Raw genomic sequence first — 17200 nt, 5'->3', positions numbered from 1 at the left:
AGGAATGGTTTGAGATGTTTAAGACAAGGCATCCTAAATACCAAAGCAGCCATATATCTCACAATACCCTTATGTGATCTCCACAGAAACCAGGCAGCCACATCAGAACCTGTGAAACTACAGGCAGGCTGAAGAGAAACAGCTTGTTATGAATAAGTAACTCATCATTTATGAAGTCATCATGAAGCCCAGTATCGTAAATCTCCTCGCTGAGGATGGAAACTGCAACTCAACTGACCGTAACCAAAAAGAGGAACCCACACAGCAAGAAATATTCACTGACAGGCGAAACTCAGCCCCAAACCAAACCTGATACCAGGTTTTATTTACTTTCTCATGGGTACTATTCAAAGCTGCAGCTCAAGGCATCTTCCCAAACTAGACAGAGAAGTGAATAAAGGGAAAGCTGTGGTGGGTGTGTTGAGGTTTCATCAGGACTTAAGTGACTTCCTGATAATCTCAAGAAAAGACTGGCCAAGGCATCCCTTTTCAGAGCACCTCAGAGGAACAAAAATGCACCTGAGTTAGTCCCTAGGCCTCTGCAGCCCAGAAAAGACTTAGGAAAAGACCAATAAATATTTGTAGCAAAACTCTCATGCCAAAGATAGTTTTTGTGTCTTCTGATTTCACACTTTTTACCACTGTAAGAACCATTTCCAATTTTATAACCAAGGGCCTGTCCCTTGCTAGACTAAAACCCATATCCATTTGAAGGTTGCCCACCAATAAAATTGATTTTAGGCACCTTCAGAAAGCACTTCTCACTGTAGCAAAACCAAAACAAACAACCAATCAAACAAATTCAGCCCAACAAGAAAACCTGCCAAAGGCCTGAAAGTCAAAACCTGTTTGGAAGCCTCCAAAACCAAGGCATGCTTTCCCTCATGCCAAAAGAAGTCAGTTTGAACTTGACAGAGAGAGGAGTAAAAACATCACCAGACACCTTGAGGGCAAGGCAGAGCTACTGAGGATAAAGAGGAAAAAAGACTAGGGCATGGGACTACAGAAACCCCTGCTCAGTGGCTCAAACCCTCTAATCATAAAAAGCCCTTGGCCCGAATTATTTTACCTGCCTTAGGAAGGCATTCTGACTGAAAAAAGTTTTGAGGTTCTTGGGGAAAGAAAAAAATAAACATATTATTGTCACAACACTTAACTGTCTCTTGAGGGAGTATTCTACTCCAACAGTGGTGACAGAATGCCACTACCTGAATAAATTCTTCCATGCACAGGGGCAGGAAACACTGAGCATCTCTCTGCTCAATGGACTGCACCCAGACATCTGTGTCCCATCTTGAAGCCATTAAAAATGCCACTGAAGTCACCCGTACTGGAGCAGCCTCATTAAGTTAACACACTGATCAAAATCCAAACCAAAATGCATGCAGGATTCAGGCAAAATTCAATTATGACTTTTCATTCAGTACTTATTTTTTATTCAGCACTTTCTAATCTCTGCTTAGTCTGCAAGCCACAGCAGAAAGATACAAAACCTCTTCCCTTCAACACTTTGCCTTCGACTCCTAAAGCAAAGCTTTAGAGTCATCTCCTTCCAAGGAGGCAAAAATGCCTATTACTTTGCACCAAATTTGGCACTGCCAAACCCAGGACAAAATAGTGACTGGACCCAGGACCACCAGCATGAACACTGATAATCAGACAAGGAAGATAGCTTCACATTAAAACAGATCTACAGACATTAAGCTGCTATTTTTTGGCCTTTAGCCACCCAGGCAATTGGCAATTTTTAAATTCAACTCGGCAATTTTAAACTGAACTTACAGAAGTCGAGTCTGAAAATTAGTTTTCTCACAAGAAAATCATCATGCTGACCCTAGAGAATACCATCCCGGGTAAGCAATACTAAGGAATTTAGAGCTGCTTTAAAAGTTCCAGCCAAGTGTCCTCCTGTTATATGCCTATCAACAAAGGAATTGGCAATAGCCCATGGATAATGATTGCCAAAGGAGAGTTTCAGCTCTCAATCACTAGCAGAGAACTTGTGATAAAATCCAACTTAATAATCACCCAGTTATGTAACCCTAAAATCCTAAGCACATCAATAGCAAAAAACCCCAAGTATATGCTGGTATTAACAGTTAATTATGCACTTAGGAGAATGCTGATACCAAATACTCTCTTTTGGTTTGCATTTGCATTTCAAAAGAGACAAATCACAGTTTTAAATGAGAAAATACATAATTATGCCTTTACCAAAATGCTTTTTCAATAACACATTCAATAAGTGATGATAATGTACACATGGCAATAAATACCCCACTTCAAAGTTCATCAGAGAAAGGTACTGAGAGCCAGAAAAGGTGCCCATTTGGTATTGTTTTATACACCCATTCTGCCAGGGCTCATTGTCACTTGCACTGGTTCATCAACAAAATTACTGCTATATTCCACATGCAGCAGCAATTCTCCTTTTATGCCAACAATGCCTCAAAAATTAAGACTTTGCTCATGCTGTCACGCAAAGCCTGGCATTTTCTGGAAGTCGACTGAGGCACGTCTTCCTCTCATGCCAGTTTAGAAAAACGACTTCCTAATTTTTCTTTCGCTCATATTTAACTCTAGAGGGGAAGTAGCAGAAGCAAGCACTGTGCATGTGAGAGACATTTGGAGATGCCAGCAAACAGCTCATCGTGTGCAGAAGATTAAAGCAGCACCACATTCAGACACAATGTGCAAGGTTTGCAAGGAACAAACCTCTGTTCTAAGACATTGACAGAAGTGAGAGGAAACCCTTCCAAAATGGTTGTGGATGTCCCAAAATCATGCTGAGACAATACAAGGTCTATGCTAAATGTAAAGTCATTGGACAAGTCTTCGTACTAAAGTCGTAAAAACTAACGCTCAAATTCTTTTGAACCCATCACAAGCTGGAAATCTGCCAGAACATCCACTGGGCCAACTGATGAGCAAGATGAAAATGAAGCATTTGAGAAAGATCAGAAAAGTTAAATAAAATCTTTGCATCAGTGCTCTCTGTAGAGGAGCCCAGTAAGGGCTCTCCCTTTTCAGTAAGTAAGTGTGAGAAATAGTTTCAGATTCAAGTGTGAGTAGAAGAGGGTTTATAAGGAAAAAAAAAAAAATACAGTAAAATGAATAGTTATAAATCACCAAGACCAGATGGCATCCATCCACGAGCTGTAAAGCAACTTAAATACGGAATTGCTGAACTACTAACTGTGCTGTGTAGCTTATTGCTTAAATTGCCCTTATAAAAGTCGTGGAAGGCGACAAACGTGACTGATTTCTTAAAATGGGTCTGAGAGCAGGAAGCAAGCACTGGAGACCAGAGGCTAGTAAGCTCCAGTTCTATATCAAGCAAAACCATTGAAAGAGGAGCATGAATTGATAAATAAACATGCTGTAAGGGAAGAAAGTCAGCACAGCTCTGGTGGAGAGGTTATGTCTCACGAATCTGAGAGGGCACTCTGGCGATAGCACGAGGATGCTCCGGTGGATCCGGGCGACGTCTGCACGATGGAAATGCTTTGCACATGCCAGGTCTAGCTGCATCCCACAGCCATATGGGGTGAGACCTAAGCAAACACCAACCCTCTCCCACTCCTCCTCTCCCTTGCCCTGGTTTCCACACAAAGGAAACTGGGGCATGCAGCTTGGGTATGGGCTCTAATAAATTCTGTCAGCGTGCCAGCGTGGGTAATTACTGGTCTAGGACCTGCACAATGCCTTGCATCAGGAGGTATGGAAAGGTGCAATCACGGCAGGGTTGGATTTTAAAGCTATTAAAAAGATCTCCTGGAAGCTCTTAAAGACAGCTTGGGGATAAGGAGGTTGTCTCTTTGTGGATTATTAGCAGCTTAAAAATAAGAGACCAAGGGTCATAACAAATGGACATCTCTCACAAGTAATGGAGGTTACCAGGGAAGTCTCACAGAGCTGGGGCCTGGGCTGAGAACTGTGCTCATACATCATATGAGAAAAATCAGACCTCTGGAGGTGACAGAGCTTGCTGATGGCTCCAGACGATGAAATGAAGAGCTGCCTGTGAAAGACTGCTGAAAAATCCTGCAAGTCTGTGGGGCTGGCTGACAAAATGGAAGGTGAAAGTCACTGGACAATGCAGACAGTATAACGATCTCTCACCATACATACAAAATAAGAAACATCACACAATAAAGAGTCCTAGGTGTAACTTAGGACAGGTTTTTTGGGCTTCTGCCTTTTGAAAATGCTATCTCAGTGTTCATCAGAAAAAAGCAAAGATGTGAGAGAAGAGTTGAGAGCAAGACAGAAATTGTAATTTTGCTGCTACATCCACTGTGCTCTAAATCTAGTGTGTCAGTCTGGTCTCCTTCCAAAATTAATACAAAGCATGAGAGGAGGAGCTGAGGATGGCCAGGGACAGCACACAACTAGCAGATATATACAAGGGGAGGTCAAACTGACTCACTGGTTCTTCAGCTCACAGAAGAAACAACAGGATTTGATGGAGATCTAAGTGATAGATGGCATGCATGGGATGAGAAGGATTATATCCACTATTACTGCAAACACAGGAATGAAGTGGCACTCCATTAAATTATCAGCCACCTGCTTTAGAAACATCTCCAACAAACAAATATGCATAGTTAAATTGCAGAAGCAACTGCCACGGAACATTTTAGATGTCAAGATTATAAATGTATTCAAAGAGGCAAATTCACAGAGAAAGACACAGAAGGGTTATTAAGCACAACTGTCCAAATGCAATCTCACATCCAGAAAGTACCTAAGTAATTGCCTGAATGGGCAAATGAAGAAGTCCCTTGTCCTGATCTTAAACTTTCTCTGGCCAATTTAAAGGATGACAAACTCTGTTAGAGGGACAGTTTCTGACATTTCCCCATTCTCACAGATCTCCGTAAATCTACAGCATCTCCTGTTTTCCTTTAAAGCTTCACAGTTTGAAGCAAAACACTTCAGAAATTTATGAAGTGTTCAGAGATAGAGGCATTAAAAGGCAGAGCCTTTAGAAATTTATGCAAAGAAACTGAATCTATTGCTTTGCCCAACCAATGACCTGCTTATAAAGAAAACAAGCCCAAAATAAAGACTTGGAAAATCTAGCTGAAGCATGTTACATCTATTATGTACAGGTATGACAGCAGTTTTCCAAAATTTCTTTTTTTTTGTCTGCACTACTGTCGGGTAGGTATGTAACAAAATCCCTTTATGTACTCCTCTGGATGGGAACTGAGCCACACTTTATGAAAAAGTAAATAGTAGTAACAATGTATATTAAAAATTTACTGATGAAGATATTCACTTTTCATTGCAATGATGCTTTGCATAAATTCAGTATTCCTCACTAAAATACATGCAAGCAAAAACCATGCAGGGAGGATCACCAAGGAGTGCTTGCTGACCTTTTAACAAGCCCAGTGACTGCACAAACAATTTATCAGCAAATATGAGCACTGACAACTCTTACCAACTCTGGTTGTGGCAATAATAATTGAAAATGAGGGATTTGGAGGCCGCCTGATGACAGAGATTACAAAAATGTACCTAAATTTAGGAACTACAGGATTAGCAGATTGCAAGGGAAGACAAAAGGGTTAACAGCCATCACTCTGCCAAACATAAAAGCAAAAAAGTAATCATTTAAACAATGAGTGAAGTTTCTTATTGGCTTTATCACCATTCACAGATTATCTAACTAATTATCCCCCCCAAGCCCTGAGGTATATGAGGTTAAATAAATAAATTTTTAAAAAAAGGTGATTTTAAATATTCAGCTTATTTTATTACATTTATCTTCCTGCTGTTACCATAGAAATGAGAACACCAGGAAGACTTACAGGCTTCAGCACGGAAAGGGCACAGAGAAGCTCCTGCATCCCTGCACTGCCTTACACAACACCAAATCCTAATGGTCCCAGCTTCCACTGGCACATTATGAGGGAGTTTAGGAATGTAATGAAAATGTAATTTACTAAGAAAATGCACATAATTATTAAATGAAGATTTTTTTAATACAATCTTAGCTGTTTCACTTGAGCTACATAGTAATCCTTAATTTAATTTTATGGCTTTCCTCAATGTTACAAAATCCTCTGCCCATCCACATCCCGTGACAATGCTAGCACAGAAACTTCCCAGAAATCCCCTTCCTACTGCTGTTTTTCCTGCTCCTCTCTACCTCATTTGCTCTACCTCAACTGTCTCTTTGAAAATTGTATTCTCTATTGTTCATCTATTGCCAGCATCAACCTCAGTCTCCTTCTAAATTTGAAAACTTCACGCTTGGGGCAATTACCAAAGGCATAGCATGGGAAGTGCTTGCAATTCTCCCTTTTTATTTTACTGGGAGCAAAATCTTATGCTTTAAAGGATCTGTTTATATCAATTTGTAGTAAACTTTGTTAATTACATATATAGTACATATTTTTTAAAAATTTAAAAATAAATATATATCCATCACTACATTCTGCTCTTAATATTTTGTACATAATATGAAGTAAAGTGCAGTCTCTATTGAAATGTTTTTACTGTAAGGACTGGGCTGCATATTATCTAATACAATAATTTCAGAGATGGAAAAATGACAAAACTGATCCAAACGGTTGTGAAAGCTGGCTCTGGTTTTAAACTCAGTTTTTCAAGTTCAATAATTTTTGGTACCTTATACAATGCCTAGTGCTGGTTTTCATTAGGCAAACCCTCAAATCCTTGACTAGGGTAAAAAACCAACGACAGCACGAAGTGCAATGGCCAGGAAATTCAGAACCTGCACACTTCTGCACCTGTGATTTGTTCTTTCTGCCGTGGATGACAAACTGAGAAAAATCAAAGGAGCAAGAAAACACACAGCACATTAGTCATGCAGTGCATTTGCAAAATACTGTTGAAATATTGATGCTGTACTTTAACAAACTAAAGTGTCTCCACACAGTGTGTCTCAGCATCACTGAACTCTCTCAGTATCCCACATCACTGCTATTTTACAGCCAGGTAAGGCTGGAATTGTAAATAAGATAATTTGGGCAGATTTGTTAAAAACAGGAAATGATTTTGAAATTTCAGTCTTTTCAGAAGTAGCTGCAGATTCAGAAAACTACAGAGATACAATGTTAAACATAAAAGCAAAAAAATAAATCAAGACCTGTGGGGAATTCCAGGGTTGGGTTGTCCCTCTGGGGCTTTTATGCCAGCACAAACCAATATCTAGAGGAGGAGCACGGCTTGAGTTTTAATATTCATCATCAATGCCATTAACTGTGTTTTTGCCTTAAGGAGAAATAAGAAGCCACCATGCATCTTCCTTAGGGGAAGGGATGGATAAGCAGTACAGCTTGCCACGAGGGATGCAGTTCTGGCTTCCAGCTGGGAGGAGGAGATGTGCTGGGAGCACGAGCCATGGCCCCAAAGGCTGCCCGTGTCCCACCGCTCCCACTGGTTTCCCACGTTGTGTGAGTGAGGATCCCTGCCATTCCGTGTCTTGGCTCCTGCTGGGTTTCTGTTGGCAGTGCTGAACTTGTAAATGCTTTTTATTCCTTCCTGAGCCTCTGAAAGTTTGCCAGCCAATGCCCTGACTTAATGTATGGGTGGAAGCAGATACCTGGGATGTTGTCACCAGTAGCCGGCGGACAGCAACTGCCTGAGCCCGTTAAAACCTGAGCAAAAAGGAGCATCCCTTGCCTTTCTCTGGAATTCAGGCATCTGACTTCTGCACTGCAAAGACACAAAAACTCCTACTTTTGAAAGGCTGGGCTCATTTCTTGTAGACATGAACTGTCACACCATCTCTTTTCAAAAATGTTGAGGACTTTTCCCTCAAAAGGGCACAGCCGGGGAAAGAGCCATGGTAGCCTTTAGTTCTATGATTAATTCAGCCAGTAAAGGAAAAAGCAATGGAAGTTGCAACTAACTGCTCTACCTTCCAGAACCATGCCTTAGAAATCCTGTTTAAGGCTGCTCCCTGTAGTAAAGAGTATTTTGCAGAGTTTCAGCCAGAATCCCTGAAAATAAGCTGGTGTTACAAACCACAGGGTTTTGTACATCCTTTGCTTTGTTCTTGCACCCATTCCAACCAGCACTACTTGGTTTTCTGCCTTCAGTTGTGTATGATTTTACCCATTTAATGCTCTGGACTTAGATTATCCACACGTGTGCCTGTCTCAGGTTGAATTAGATTAGAAAATTTTAGCTAAAGTCTTTGGTTAAATCTTAAAAAGAAATTTTCTCCCTCCCTTGAGTGAAACAAAACCTTTTTTTAATTGTTCTTTTCTTGCAAGATTTTTGTTACTTTTGCAGGAGGAACCTGAAAAGTCTCAGAGCTTAGGGCTTGAATTAGGGACAGTCTTTTCCCATGTCTTAAGAAAATCTTCCCCATTAATATCTCTGTTCTCCCAGATCCCTATATCCATTCAAGGTAAGGCTTCCTCAGTGACAACAAATGAAGAAAAACCTCCTAGGGTCTCTCACTACATAATCCTTACATCTCATCCAAACTGATCAAAGGAGTCACATGGGAAAAATATTATGGGATAGTATAATTTAAGGTTTTTGTTAAGGATACAGTCTTCAAAGCATGTACCCAAAGGGCTTAAACAGTGATTTTGCAGACCACCTTAATTTTGGAGTTTTGCAACTTCTTGAATTTCAGTCTGCACACCCTACAAACATAACTACAGCACTTTTTGAATGTTATGCTATATGCAGCAGTCATTCTTTGAGAGTGTTTACCCTCAATACAAGTTATGTGGTACCACGTGTATCACGGTCTTCTAAAGATTTACTGTGGATTAAAACCAAAGCTGTATCTACAGAATATTAATTTTGATCACAGCTACTACGTTACAAAAGAAATGGATTAAAAAACTGCACATGCCATAACTTAAACAAACACAACACAAAACACCCTATTTTATGCCTCTTCTCAGACTGTTTTTTAGGCATTTCTGTGACAGGCTGAGCAGCCATTTCCTTATCCCTCAGTTAAAATCTTCGTGTTCAGTTAAGCCAAATTAAATCAATGGAATATATGCTTGAACCATAAAGACAAACAGTACACTTAATTAGATAGGTAGCATGACTAAATGAAGGCAGACAAATATTTCCAGCCTTCCACAAGCCTAACAGGAAATCAAACCACATATGAGTAGGGAGGCATTTTGCACTGTATTTATACAATCAAAACTACATTTAACAGCTATTAACAATACAGATCCTCATTTGTTATTGGCCTTGTTTACAGGCCTTCAGAACAAGAAAGAAAACAAGATCATATATCATGGCCCTCCAGAAACATTACAACTTCCTTTAATTCACAGTAGTTAAGAGTAAACGGAAAATTCATTTAACGTACAACAAAGCCACATAATTCCACTAATGCCAACCTCTACTTTCACTCATTTTCATTGAAGAAAATGCTGAACCCTCTGGGGCACCAAGGGCCTGGTCAAGGACATTGCTTATTTTTTCTTGTAGAGAAACAGGAAATGACCTCTCCAGACACAATATGAAGAAATACCAAGAAAATCTTGGCCAGGTGATAACAGAAATGAAACTCCCTCAAACCAGTAAAAGGAAAGGCATTGTAAAGCATCCCCTTTCATCCTGCATCAATTAATAAATGTCCTAAAATGCTAAGGGCAGTAAAAGACTCAAAGTTTCACCAAGTAAACCTCAAGGAGGTCTAATAAACTCTGTGGCAGAGAAACAAAGGCCAGTGCTTAAAATTATACAGCACATTTCCAAGTTCAAGGTACTCAAAAAGTAAAAGTAAGACCAGCCTTCAGGAATTTCAGAGCAAAGCTTCAAAGCACTTCATGAACAGGAATATGTATTGTATTTTATATTATGGGAATGGTTTCTACACTGAACTGTATTGTACAATTCCAGTAAGCAATCTCTGGCCTTACCTCAAAACTGGGAAAAGCACTGCATCTCTTAACTTAGAATCACAAAACAGTAGCTTGGGAGGGACCCTGGAGGTCTCAAGTCCAACCCCCTGTTCTCTCCACAGCTAATTTTGACATTGGAGCAGGCTGCTTGGGGCTTTGCCCAGTGAAGGCTTGGACATCATCCGGGACCGAGACTCCAAGGTCTGTCTGGGCACCTGCTCGGCTGATTCACCATCTTGCTAGGAAATGTCTTCTCCTGCTGACCAGGAGGCACTGTCTTGTTCCAAGCTTGGGATCACAAACTCTCATTCTTCCCCTGAGCACCTCCATGAAGAGCCACACTTCATCTTTTCTACAACTCATTAGGAAGCTGAAGGGTGCAATTAAATCCACATTGCATCATCAGGTCCCTCACCATCCCAGTCAGCCCTGACCACCTCGGCCATCCTCCACTGGCTCTCTGCCAGTTTCTCAACAACTTTGCCAGAGAGCCCTAAACTCAGACTCCAAATGCAGCCTCAACCACCATTTTGAGTGGCAATGTGAGAGACTGGGAACAAATGCCTGCTGTGATGCCCAGTGATTATGAAACACAAGCAAAGTGTGTGTGAAAGAAAACCCTTCACGTTCCAGAGATGCGTCCATCACTGTTTCAGAGTGAACACCAAATGTCCCACTCTTTCACCTCCAGGGAAATTTCTTGCCCTGATTAAGGCCCTGTTCAAAAGGCCCTGTACCCCTCTTACATCTCCTAGCAATTTTTTTCCTCTATTTATAAGCAATTTCTTCAAATCCTTCTCTCTGCAATGAGTATATTGCCAAATACACAGGAGACCAGACCACTAGCTCAGTTACATATCTGGTTTGGGATGTTTTAATTTTGCACTCCTTTTTGCAACTGGATCCCCGCCTCAACCTCAATATAATTCTACAGGCACCTATCTTCAAGGCTTGCAGCATAAAACTCTCAATTGATCTCAAATTCTCGAAGTTGCTTCTAGCTGCAGTAGAACAAGAGCAAGTAATGCACACACTTTTATTTGCAAGCAGGATTGATTTCTCTGTCCAATAAATTCTGACCCCCGACTGACTTTCTTGAGATGAGGGAAAGCTGCTTTTGTGTTTGAACTGTTAGTCAACATTCCCCCAAGAGACCTAAACTCTTCAAAGTTCACATTTTCACTTACCTCTAGCTACAAATACCTTTTTTTTTCCCTATGACAATTCTCTAATGTTCAAGTCATAATGGAGGTGCTTTCAACATGGAAAATGGCTGACACTACATTTTCGGCCACATGAAGTAAATCACCAGTTCCCCCTCTTAAAAAAAAACCCAAACCAAACAATCCTTGTTTGATATTGCTCACTGCTTTGGGACCCATCTCATACTTATTAATTATTTAGGGATTCCTAAATCAAAGACAGACTATTAAGATAGACAGGGACAAAGCATCTTTTCCAAGAAAAAGATTTCAGAATGCATCAGGAGATTAAGTGCTAAGTTATTTTTTTGTTAATTCTTTTCCCGTTTCGTGTTTTTTTTTCCCCAAGTGCACCCATATCCTATTGATTATATCTCCTTCTTACCTCTAAAAAAACCCCTCAACTTTCTGGGATAAGCAAATCATGCAAGCCCCCGTTTGACTGCCCGTGCATTCATTTAGATTTTTGACTTTACTGTCTTGTAATAAACACTAGGAGAATGGAACAGAAATTAAATTATAGTCATCAAAAGCAAAGCACTAAACACACACAAACATAAAATATGAAGGAACACATACTCAGACGGAATGGTTGATCCTTCTTTTTGTCTGAATGCATCATAAAAGAAGTTATGTTTCATTACTGAAAAAACATTTTGGCTTCTTTCACGGTTGCAAAAAAGGGTAATTAAGACTGTCAAGAAAACACATTGAACAGCTGTATATTGTTAACAAAAGCACCATTATATGACTGCTCTGAAAAACCCCAGTAATTTAAACATTCACATTTCCTAGAAGTTGGATATTTTTCCAAGCTCCAGTAGATACCAAAAAATGTTCTTTTCTATAAATTGTGGTTGTGTATCAGTCACATTTCAAACCAGTGGGATGGTCCCAGTTTGAGAACACATCCCCATACATAAGGAGAAGTGGACAGCAGTAATTAAAGCTTTGGCAATTGAAATGTGACTCATTGAAAAAAATTAAAACTTCAGCTGCTTTTTAAGCCACAATTAGCTGAAATTTTCTTAGACTGCGAGTATGCCTGAAAAACCAAATAAAGACAGCAATCCTTCCAGCCTGCACTGAAAAGAGCCATTAAGGAATACTTACTCATCGAAGATCAGGTCTGGAGCGAAATAGAGGAACTGGCTGTTTGTATGTTTGTACGACCTCCAACTCAAGGCAAACGATGACAGACACATCCATGAATACTGAATTAAAGTAATTTGGTCCTCGAGAGGCAAGTTTCTAAATCCTAGAGATCAAACCAGAAAATACCCATGAACTACAAGGGCTGGTCAAACCATCACCAAACACATAGCTTAGTACTTTTCCAGTATTCACTAACAACAGCAACACTCCCAATTCGGAAAAAATAAAACTGTAATTTTTCATTCCAGTGACAAAACATGTTTTCTTCTTAAGAGGCTATTACTGAAAATGAAAGCTTTTTAAACATCAATCACAGGCATTTGAAACAAACTTTACATAAAATAAGAAAAACCCCAACTATCTTATCTCAGAGGTTCATCTCACACTCCCCAGTTGCTGGTTTTCTCAAAACAGTCCATGGATTAAAGATGCAATTTGCCAAGCAAATGTTTCTCTGAACTACAAGAAACAGTGAAGTGACATCTCAGCAGATGACTCACGGTCCTACCTGGAAGTATCTTCGCCCACTTCACCACCTGAATCATCTGCTTGCCAGCCAGGCGGTTTAGGGTGGAGAGCAGGTACTCCGCTGTGTCCGGCTTCGAGCTGTCGTATCCTGCATACACGATCTCTGGCTCAATGCTTTCAAGGATCTTCACAGGAGAGGGAGTAAGTGCTGGTGAGATAGCAGACATGTGGGGGACAAGTGCAGTGTTGACAGAGGGCTCGGTCACGGGCGCGATGTACGTCGTCCCTTCCTCGGGGCTCTGTGGGGGCTGCTGCTGCCGCTGCTGGGGCTGCTCCTCGTGCATCCCTTTCAATTTCCCCAACTTTTTGGACTTCCGGGCTGTGAACATGAGCAATGAGAAAACCAAGTCAGTACAGAAAGCCAGCAAAACCCTGGGCTTCTGGGCTTTATAGAGGAAAAGAAAGCCAAAGTATAATCTCAAAGCTCTTCAGTGAAACAGGCACAGGACCTTAAGAAATAATTCACTGCTGGCAGCATCGTCACACTGGAAAAAGGACCAAAAGACACCTCTAAGCTCATTTTCACTGCTTTACTGGATGTTTTTATATGTGACAGAATGTCCAGTATCTACCTCCATACAGACATGCATAAAACATCCTAGTTACTGTGGTCAGTGCCAACTAAACATTTCAGAACTGTAATCACTTATCACCTACAAGACTGCAATTCATCATCTGCATTGCATTGGTCATCAAAAGAAATCTGCACAATATTAGCAGACCCAGAGCCCTCCTAAGCTTTTGCCTCAACTTGAAATGTAGTCAATCCATTTTGAACAGCTCAAGTTACTCAAGTCCCCTTTCCTTTTGCTGCTTTGATATGTCTATAACAGCTTTACCCACTTCTCTTGAATATTTAAAGCTTAAATATTTATCCATTTAGAAGAAAAACTGAACTTCATGTAACACCTTTCTCACTGCTATCAACATGTCTCTAATGATTTGCCTTCCCTTTTCTTTTACTTTCCTTTTTTTTTTCTTTAATTCTACCCATCCTATTTTCTTTACTAAGTGCTCTTAGAAGCCAGCAACGTGCCGTGCTTTGACTCCTTGAAGAGAGGCCAGCCATTCCCTGTGGGCTGCATTCCCAACTTTGCCATAGCATGAGAAAATAATTGGAATTAAAAATCAAGACAATTCTGTTAAAAAACCACACACAAAGAACCAAACAAAAAACCCATCATCACCCTTTTTGCAATAGGGGAATGTAACAACAACAACAAATAATCTTTAAAATCTTTAAAATCAATAAATAATGAACTATGTTTAAGTGTTTGCAGATCTTTCAGGGTAACTTCTCTCAAACGAAACCTTTCTTATACATCTGGACACAGCCAAAACCCTTGTTTGGACTTTTATCTTCCTCTCTCTTGATTCTTACAACATTCCTTTTACTGCCATCAGTAAATACAAGCCTATCTCACTCCCACTTGGAATACTATTGTAAATAGCTCCTTCCTAGTCCATATCTTTCCCAAGTTTACCTCCTCAAGTTTCTTCTCATCATCAATTCCCCTCTTCTATCTTTCCTTAAATATAACCCCTTTTCTTCAGTTTCTGGACAACTTCCACCTCTCCAAAATGTTCACTTCCACTCTAGCTCAGCATGCCATGCCACTTCCTCCTGGGATGCTTCCAAAGCTTGCTCTATGCGCCTATTCCTGCTCCTCTTATTTACGGTGCAGGAAACTCCCCAGTGAGAGCCACAGAACCACCTCATAACTCTTGTACAAACCAGTGTTTTAAGAAATCCCCTTCAACAGCAGTGCTGCTGCTGCCCTCAGATCATTTCTGGTGACAGCAGCCATGAATATGTCGCCATTTCCTGGACGCTGGGGCTGCCTGCCCAGAGCCAGTGGCTGGGAATGAGCAAGGCAGGATACAGACACCCAGGGGCCAAGACAATGCACACCCAAGTGCAACAATAGCCCGTTGTTTTCAATACTTCCTTGCTGGGACAGTACCTTGAACTCAGAGGAGATGGTTCATCCCAAGATTCAACAGAAAAAATTATTTATTAGGGTGAACACGAGGCACTGCTACAGAAAACAGTGATGTTACTACTCAAACGTAAGATCTTGAAGGTGCCCAAAGAGATGCTCCTTGACTATGGCATTCAAAAGGTAAAAATAAAATTCCCTGCTACTGTGGCACATCCTGCACAGAGCAGGGAGTCCAAAATCCCAACATCAGTTTGTAGTCATTTCCATCACACCATGAAGGATCTTCCTGGCTGATCTCAGTGCAAACGACCCTCAGATAGCCTACAGAGAACTTCAGAGATCTTTGTTTAACTTTTATCACTTTCGCTTCTGAGAGCTGGAGGAAATTAGGTGAAGGAAATTAATTTCATTGATTCGTTTCAGGATGTATGTCTCTGCTTTTGAGAATTCTTTATTTCCTCCATGCTTGCAGACATACAGACCAAGTGAGGCAAGTTGAATTTTTTTAATAAAAGGATTGAATATGCTAATAAAAATGTACTGCTCCTAATAAAATGTAAAGTTCTTTTCTTCAGCTAATCACATCTATGCAAAAGCCTCCTAATTACCAAAAGCATTAGCAAAGGCTACACAGGAATAGCTGTCCATTTGAAGTTACAAGGAAGAGGTGAGACAAGTATTTGTCAGCAAAGGTTTCACTGCAGCTTAATCTGTCTCAAGACACAAGAATTGTGAGAAGATCCTTCTGTAAGTCTGTTCAAATCCTATTTCTTACTTTTCTATTACGAAGTTCTTAAAAAACTCATTCAACAATGAAGCACAACCGAAGGATTTTTTTATCCTACGGTGCATCAAGCTACATGGATGCAACATCCATTCTTCAAGATGTCATTTTCAACTCTAGTACCCAAAAACCCATTTTACAAAGCAGCAGCTGATCATTTTGTTAAACAAGCATTTTCCTCACTCTGCAAAATAAAACAGAGGGAGTTATAGGCAAAGCAGACAACCCTGGAAAGTTCAGCCCTGAAGAGGAAATGAAAATGCAGTTGTTCCTCATGTGGCGCAGTTCCACCTACATGACGATGTCCTGGTGAAATCACTGTGAGCACTAAATATAGTTTGCATTTATCTTAGAAAGACAAAGTTGGACTTACAGATTTTTCAACAAAATAAAACCCAAAAGCAAAGCAATGATGAGCAAGCTCAGCTGAATGTCTGATAATGAGTTAACAGAGCCACTGGACACTGAAAACAGAGTTTAAAAATAAGCCTGAAGAGATAGAGATTAGTGCTTGCTGCTACTATTAATTAAGTTTTTCAGGCACTATTTTTTTTTTCTATTATCAAAACAGGACTAAAAAAAGAGAACTCTACACATTTTTCATGTTTACAGAGGCAAAAAAATGCATTTGCACCATAACTACACCAGAATAAAAAAAAAGTGTTGGCTTACCACTCCATCAAGTATCTTGCAGCACAGATAACTGATAACATACTTAAGACATAAGTTTTGTATGTTCCATTCTCCAAGAGTTTTTTATTAAAAGAAAAAAAATTCTTCCACGTATAAAACTGGCATAAAAATGTGTTTTAGTTTCATTTTCTTCCATTATAATGCCTTTAAAATGAAGCTGAGAAAAACATTACTGCTTGACAGTCATGTTTACAGTGAAGAAAACTGTATTTTTCATTTGGCTCTATGCCAGCACTGTAGCTGAACTGGTTTGGTAACTCCCACAGAAACCAACAAGTAAAGATTAAATACAAACTGAGCAGTACATACTCCAAGGCGCACTTTAAAAGCTGTTTTTCACATCTGCTCTCTCACTCCAATACCAGCTACAAAACCAACTAAGACACCTCTGAAATGGAGAGCAAAAGCCACACTCATCAGGATTACTCTCTGAAAACGCTCAAGAAATCCCTGGCTCTCCCCAGTGACCAGGGGATGGAGCCAGCGTAGGGCATTTCCAGCGACAAAGCTGAAGTCTGAAGCCTGTCTGGGGTTTGGACAAGGGTTTCATCCAGATAGCTGTGTAGCAGTGACTGCAGGACTTCTTGCCGTCCTGTTCAGTGTTATTGCAGCCAGAATATCATATTATAATTCTCCTATTTTTCAATCACCTGAGACAGAGCAATAGATGAAGAAAAACAAACAATAGAGAAAGACACTGCAGATATACCAGAGGTTAAAATCTCAAATATCTGTCATGACTTTTGTTGAGTATTTTAGGTGGTCCTTATGCTCCAATTAAAAGAAATGAGGCGTAACATTTGAAAAGTCACAAACTTGGATTTTAAAAAGGCACTTCCAACAGCCATTCTCTGTAGCTCTAACAATAAATAGTGGAACAAATAAGATGCAACTCAGCTGGACAGCTGGTTCCTTAGTATTGACCCTTCACATGGAAGTCTCCCATCCCAAAACTGAAACAGGGATCCTGCCATCTCAGGATGGAAGTTTTTGTGCCATCTGTGAAATGCTGAGTAGGTTTCTAGTCAT

General features: G+C 40.2%; 1 protein-coding gene across 1 annotated transcript in view; it reads right to left on the bottom strand.

The window, feature by feature from the left end:
• Nucleotides 1-17200, bottom strand: part of NR3C2 (nuclear receptor subfamily 3 group C member 2) — a 185115-nt gene that overhangs the window by 19045 nt on the left and 148870 nt on the right. Inside the window, exons 4-5 of the mRNA XM_005418096.2 lie at nucleotides 12732-13070; nucleotides 12182-12326 (exon numbers count right to left, since the gene is read on the bottom strand). Coding sequence (XP_005418153.1) covers nucleotides 12182-12326; nucleotides 12732-13070 — 484 coding nt within the window. The remainder of the gene's footprint in view (nucleotides 1-12181; nucleotides 12327-12731; nucleotides 13071-17200) is intronic.

The sequence above is a fragment of the Geospiza fortis genome, unplaced genomic scaffold (assembly GCF_000277835.1).
Source record: "Geospiza fortis unplaced genomic scaffold, GeoFor_1.0 scaffold11, whole genome shotgun sequence".
In the NCBI taxonomy this organism is placed as follows: domain Eukaryota; kingdom Metazoa; phylum Chordata; class Aves; order Passeriformes; family Thraupidae; genus Geospiza; species Geospiza fortis.
This window is presented reverse-complemented; position numbering and strand designations above follow the sequence as displayed.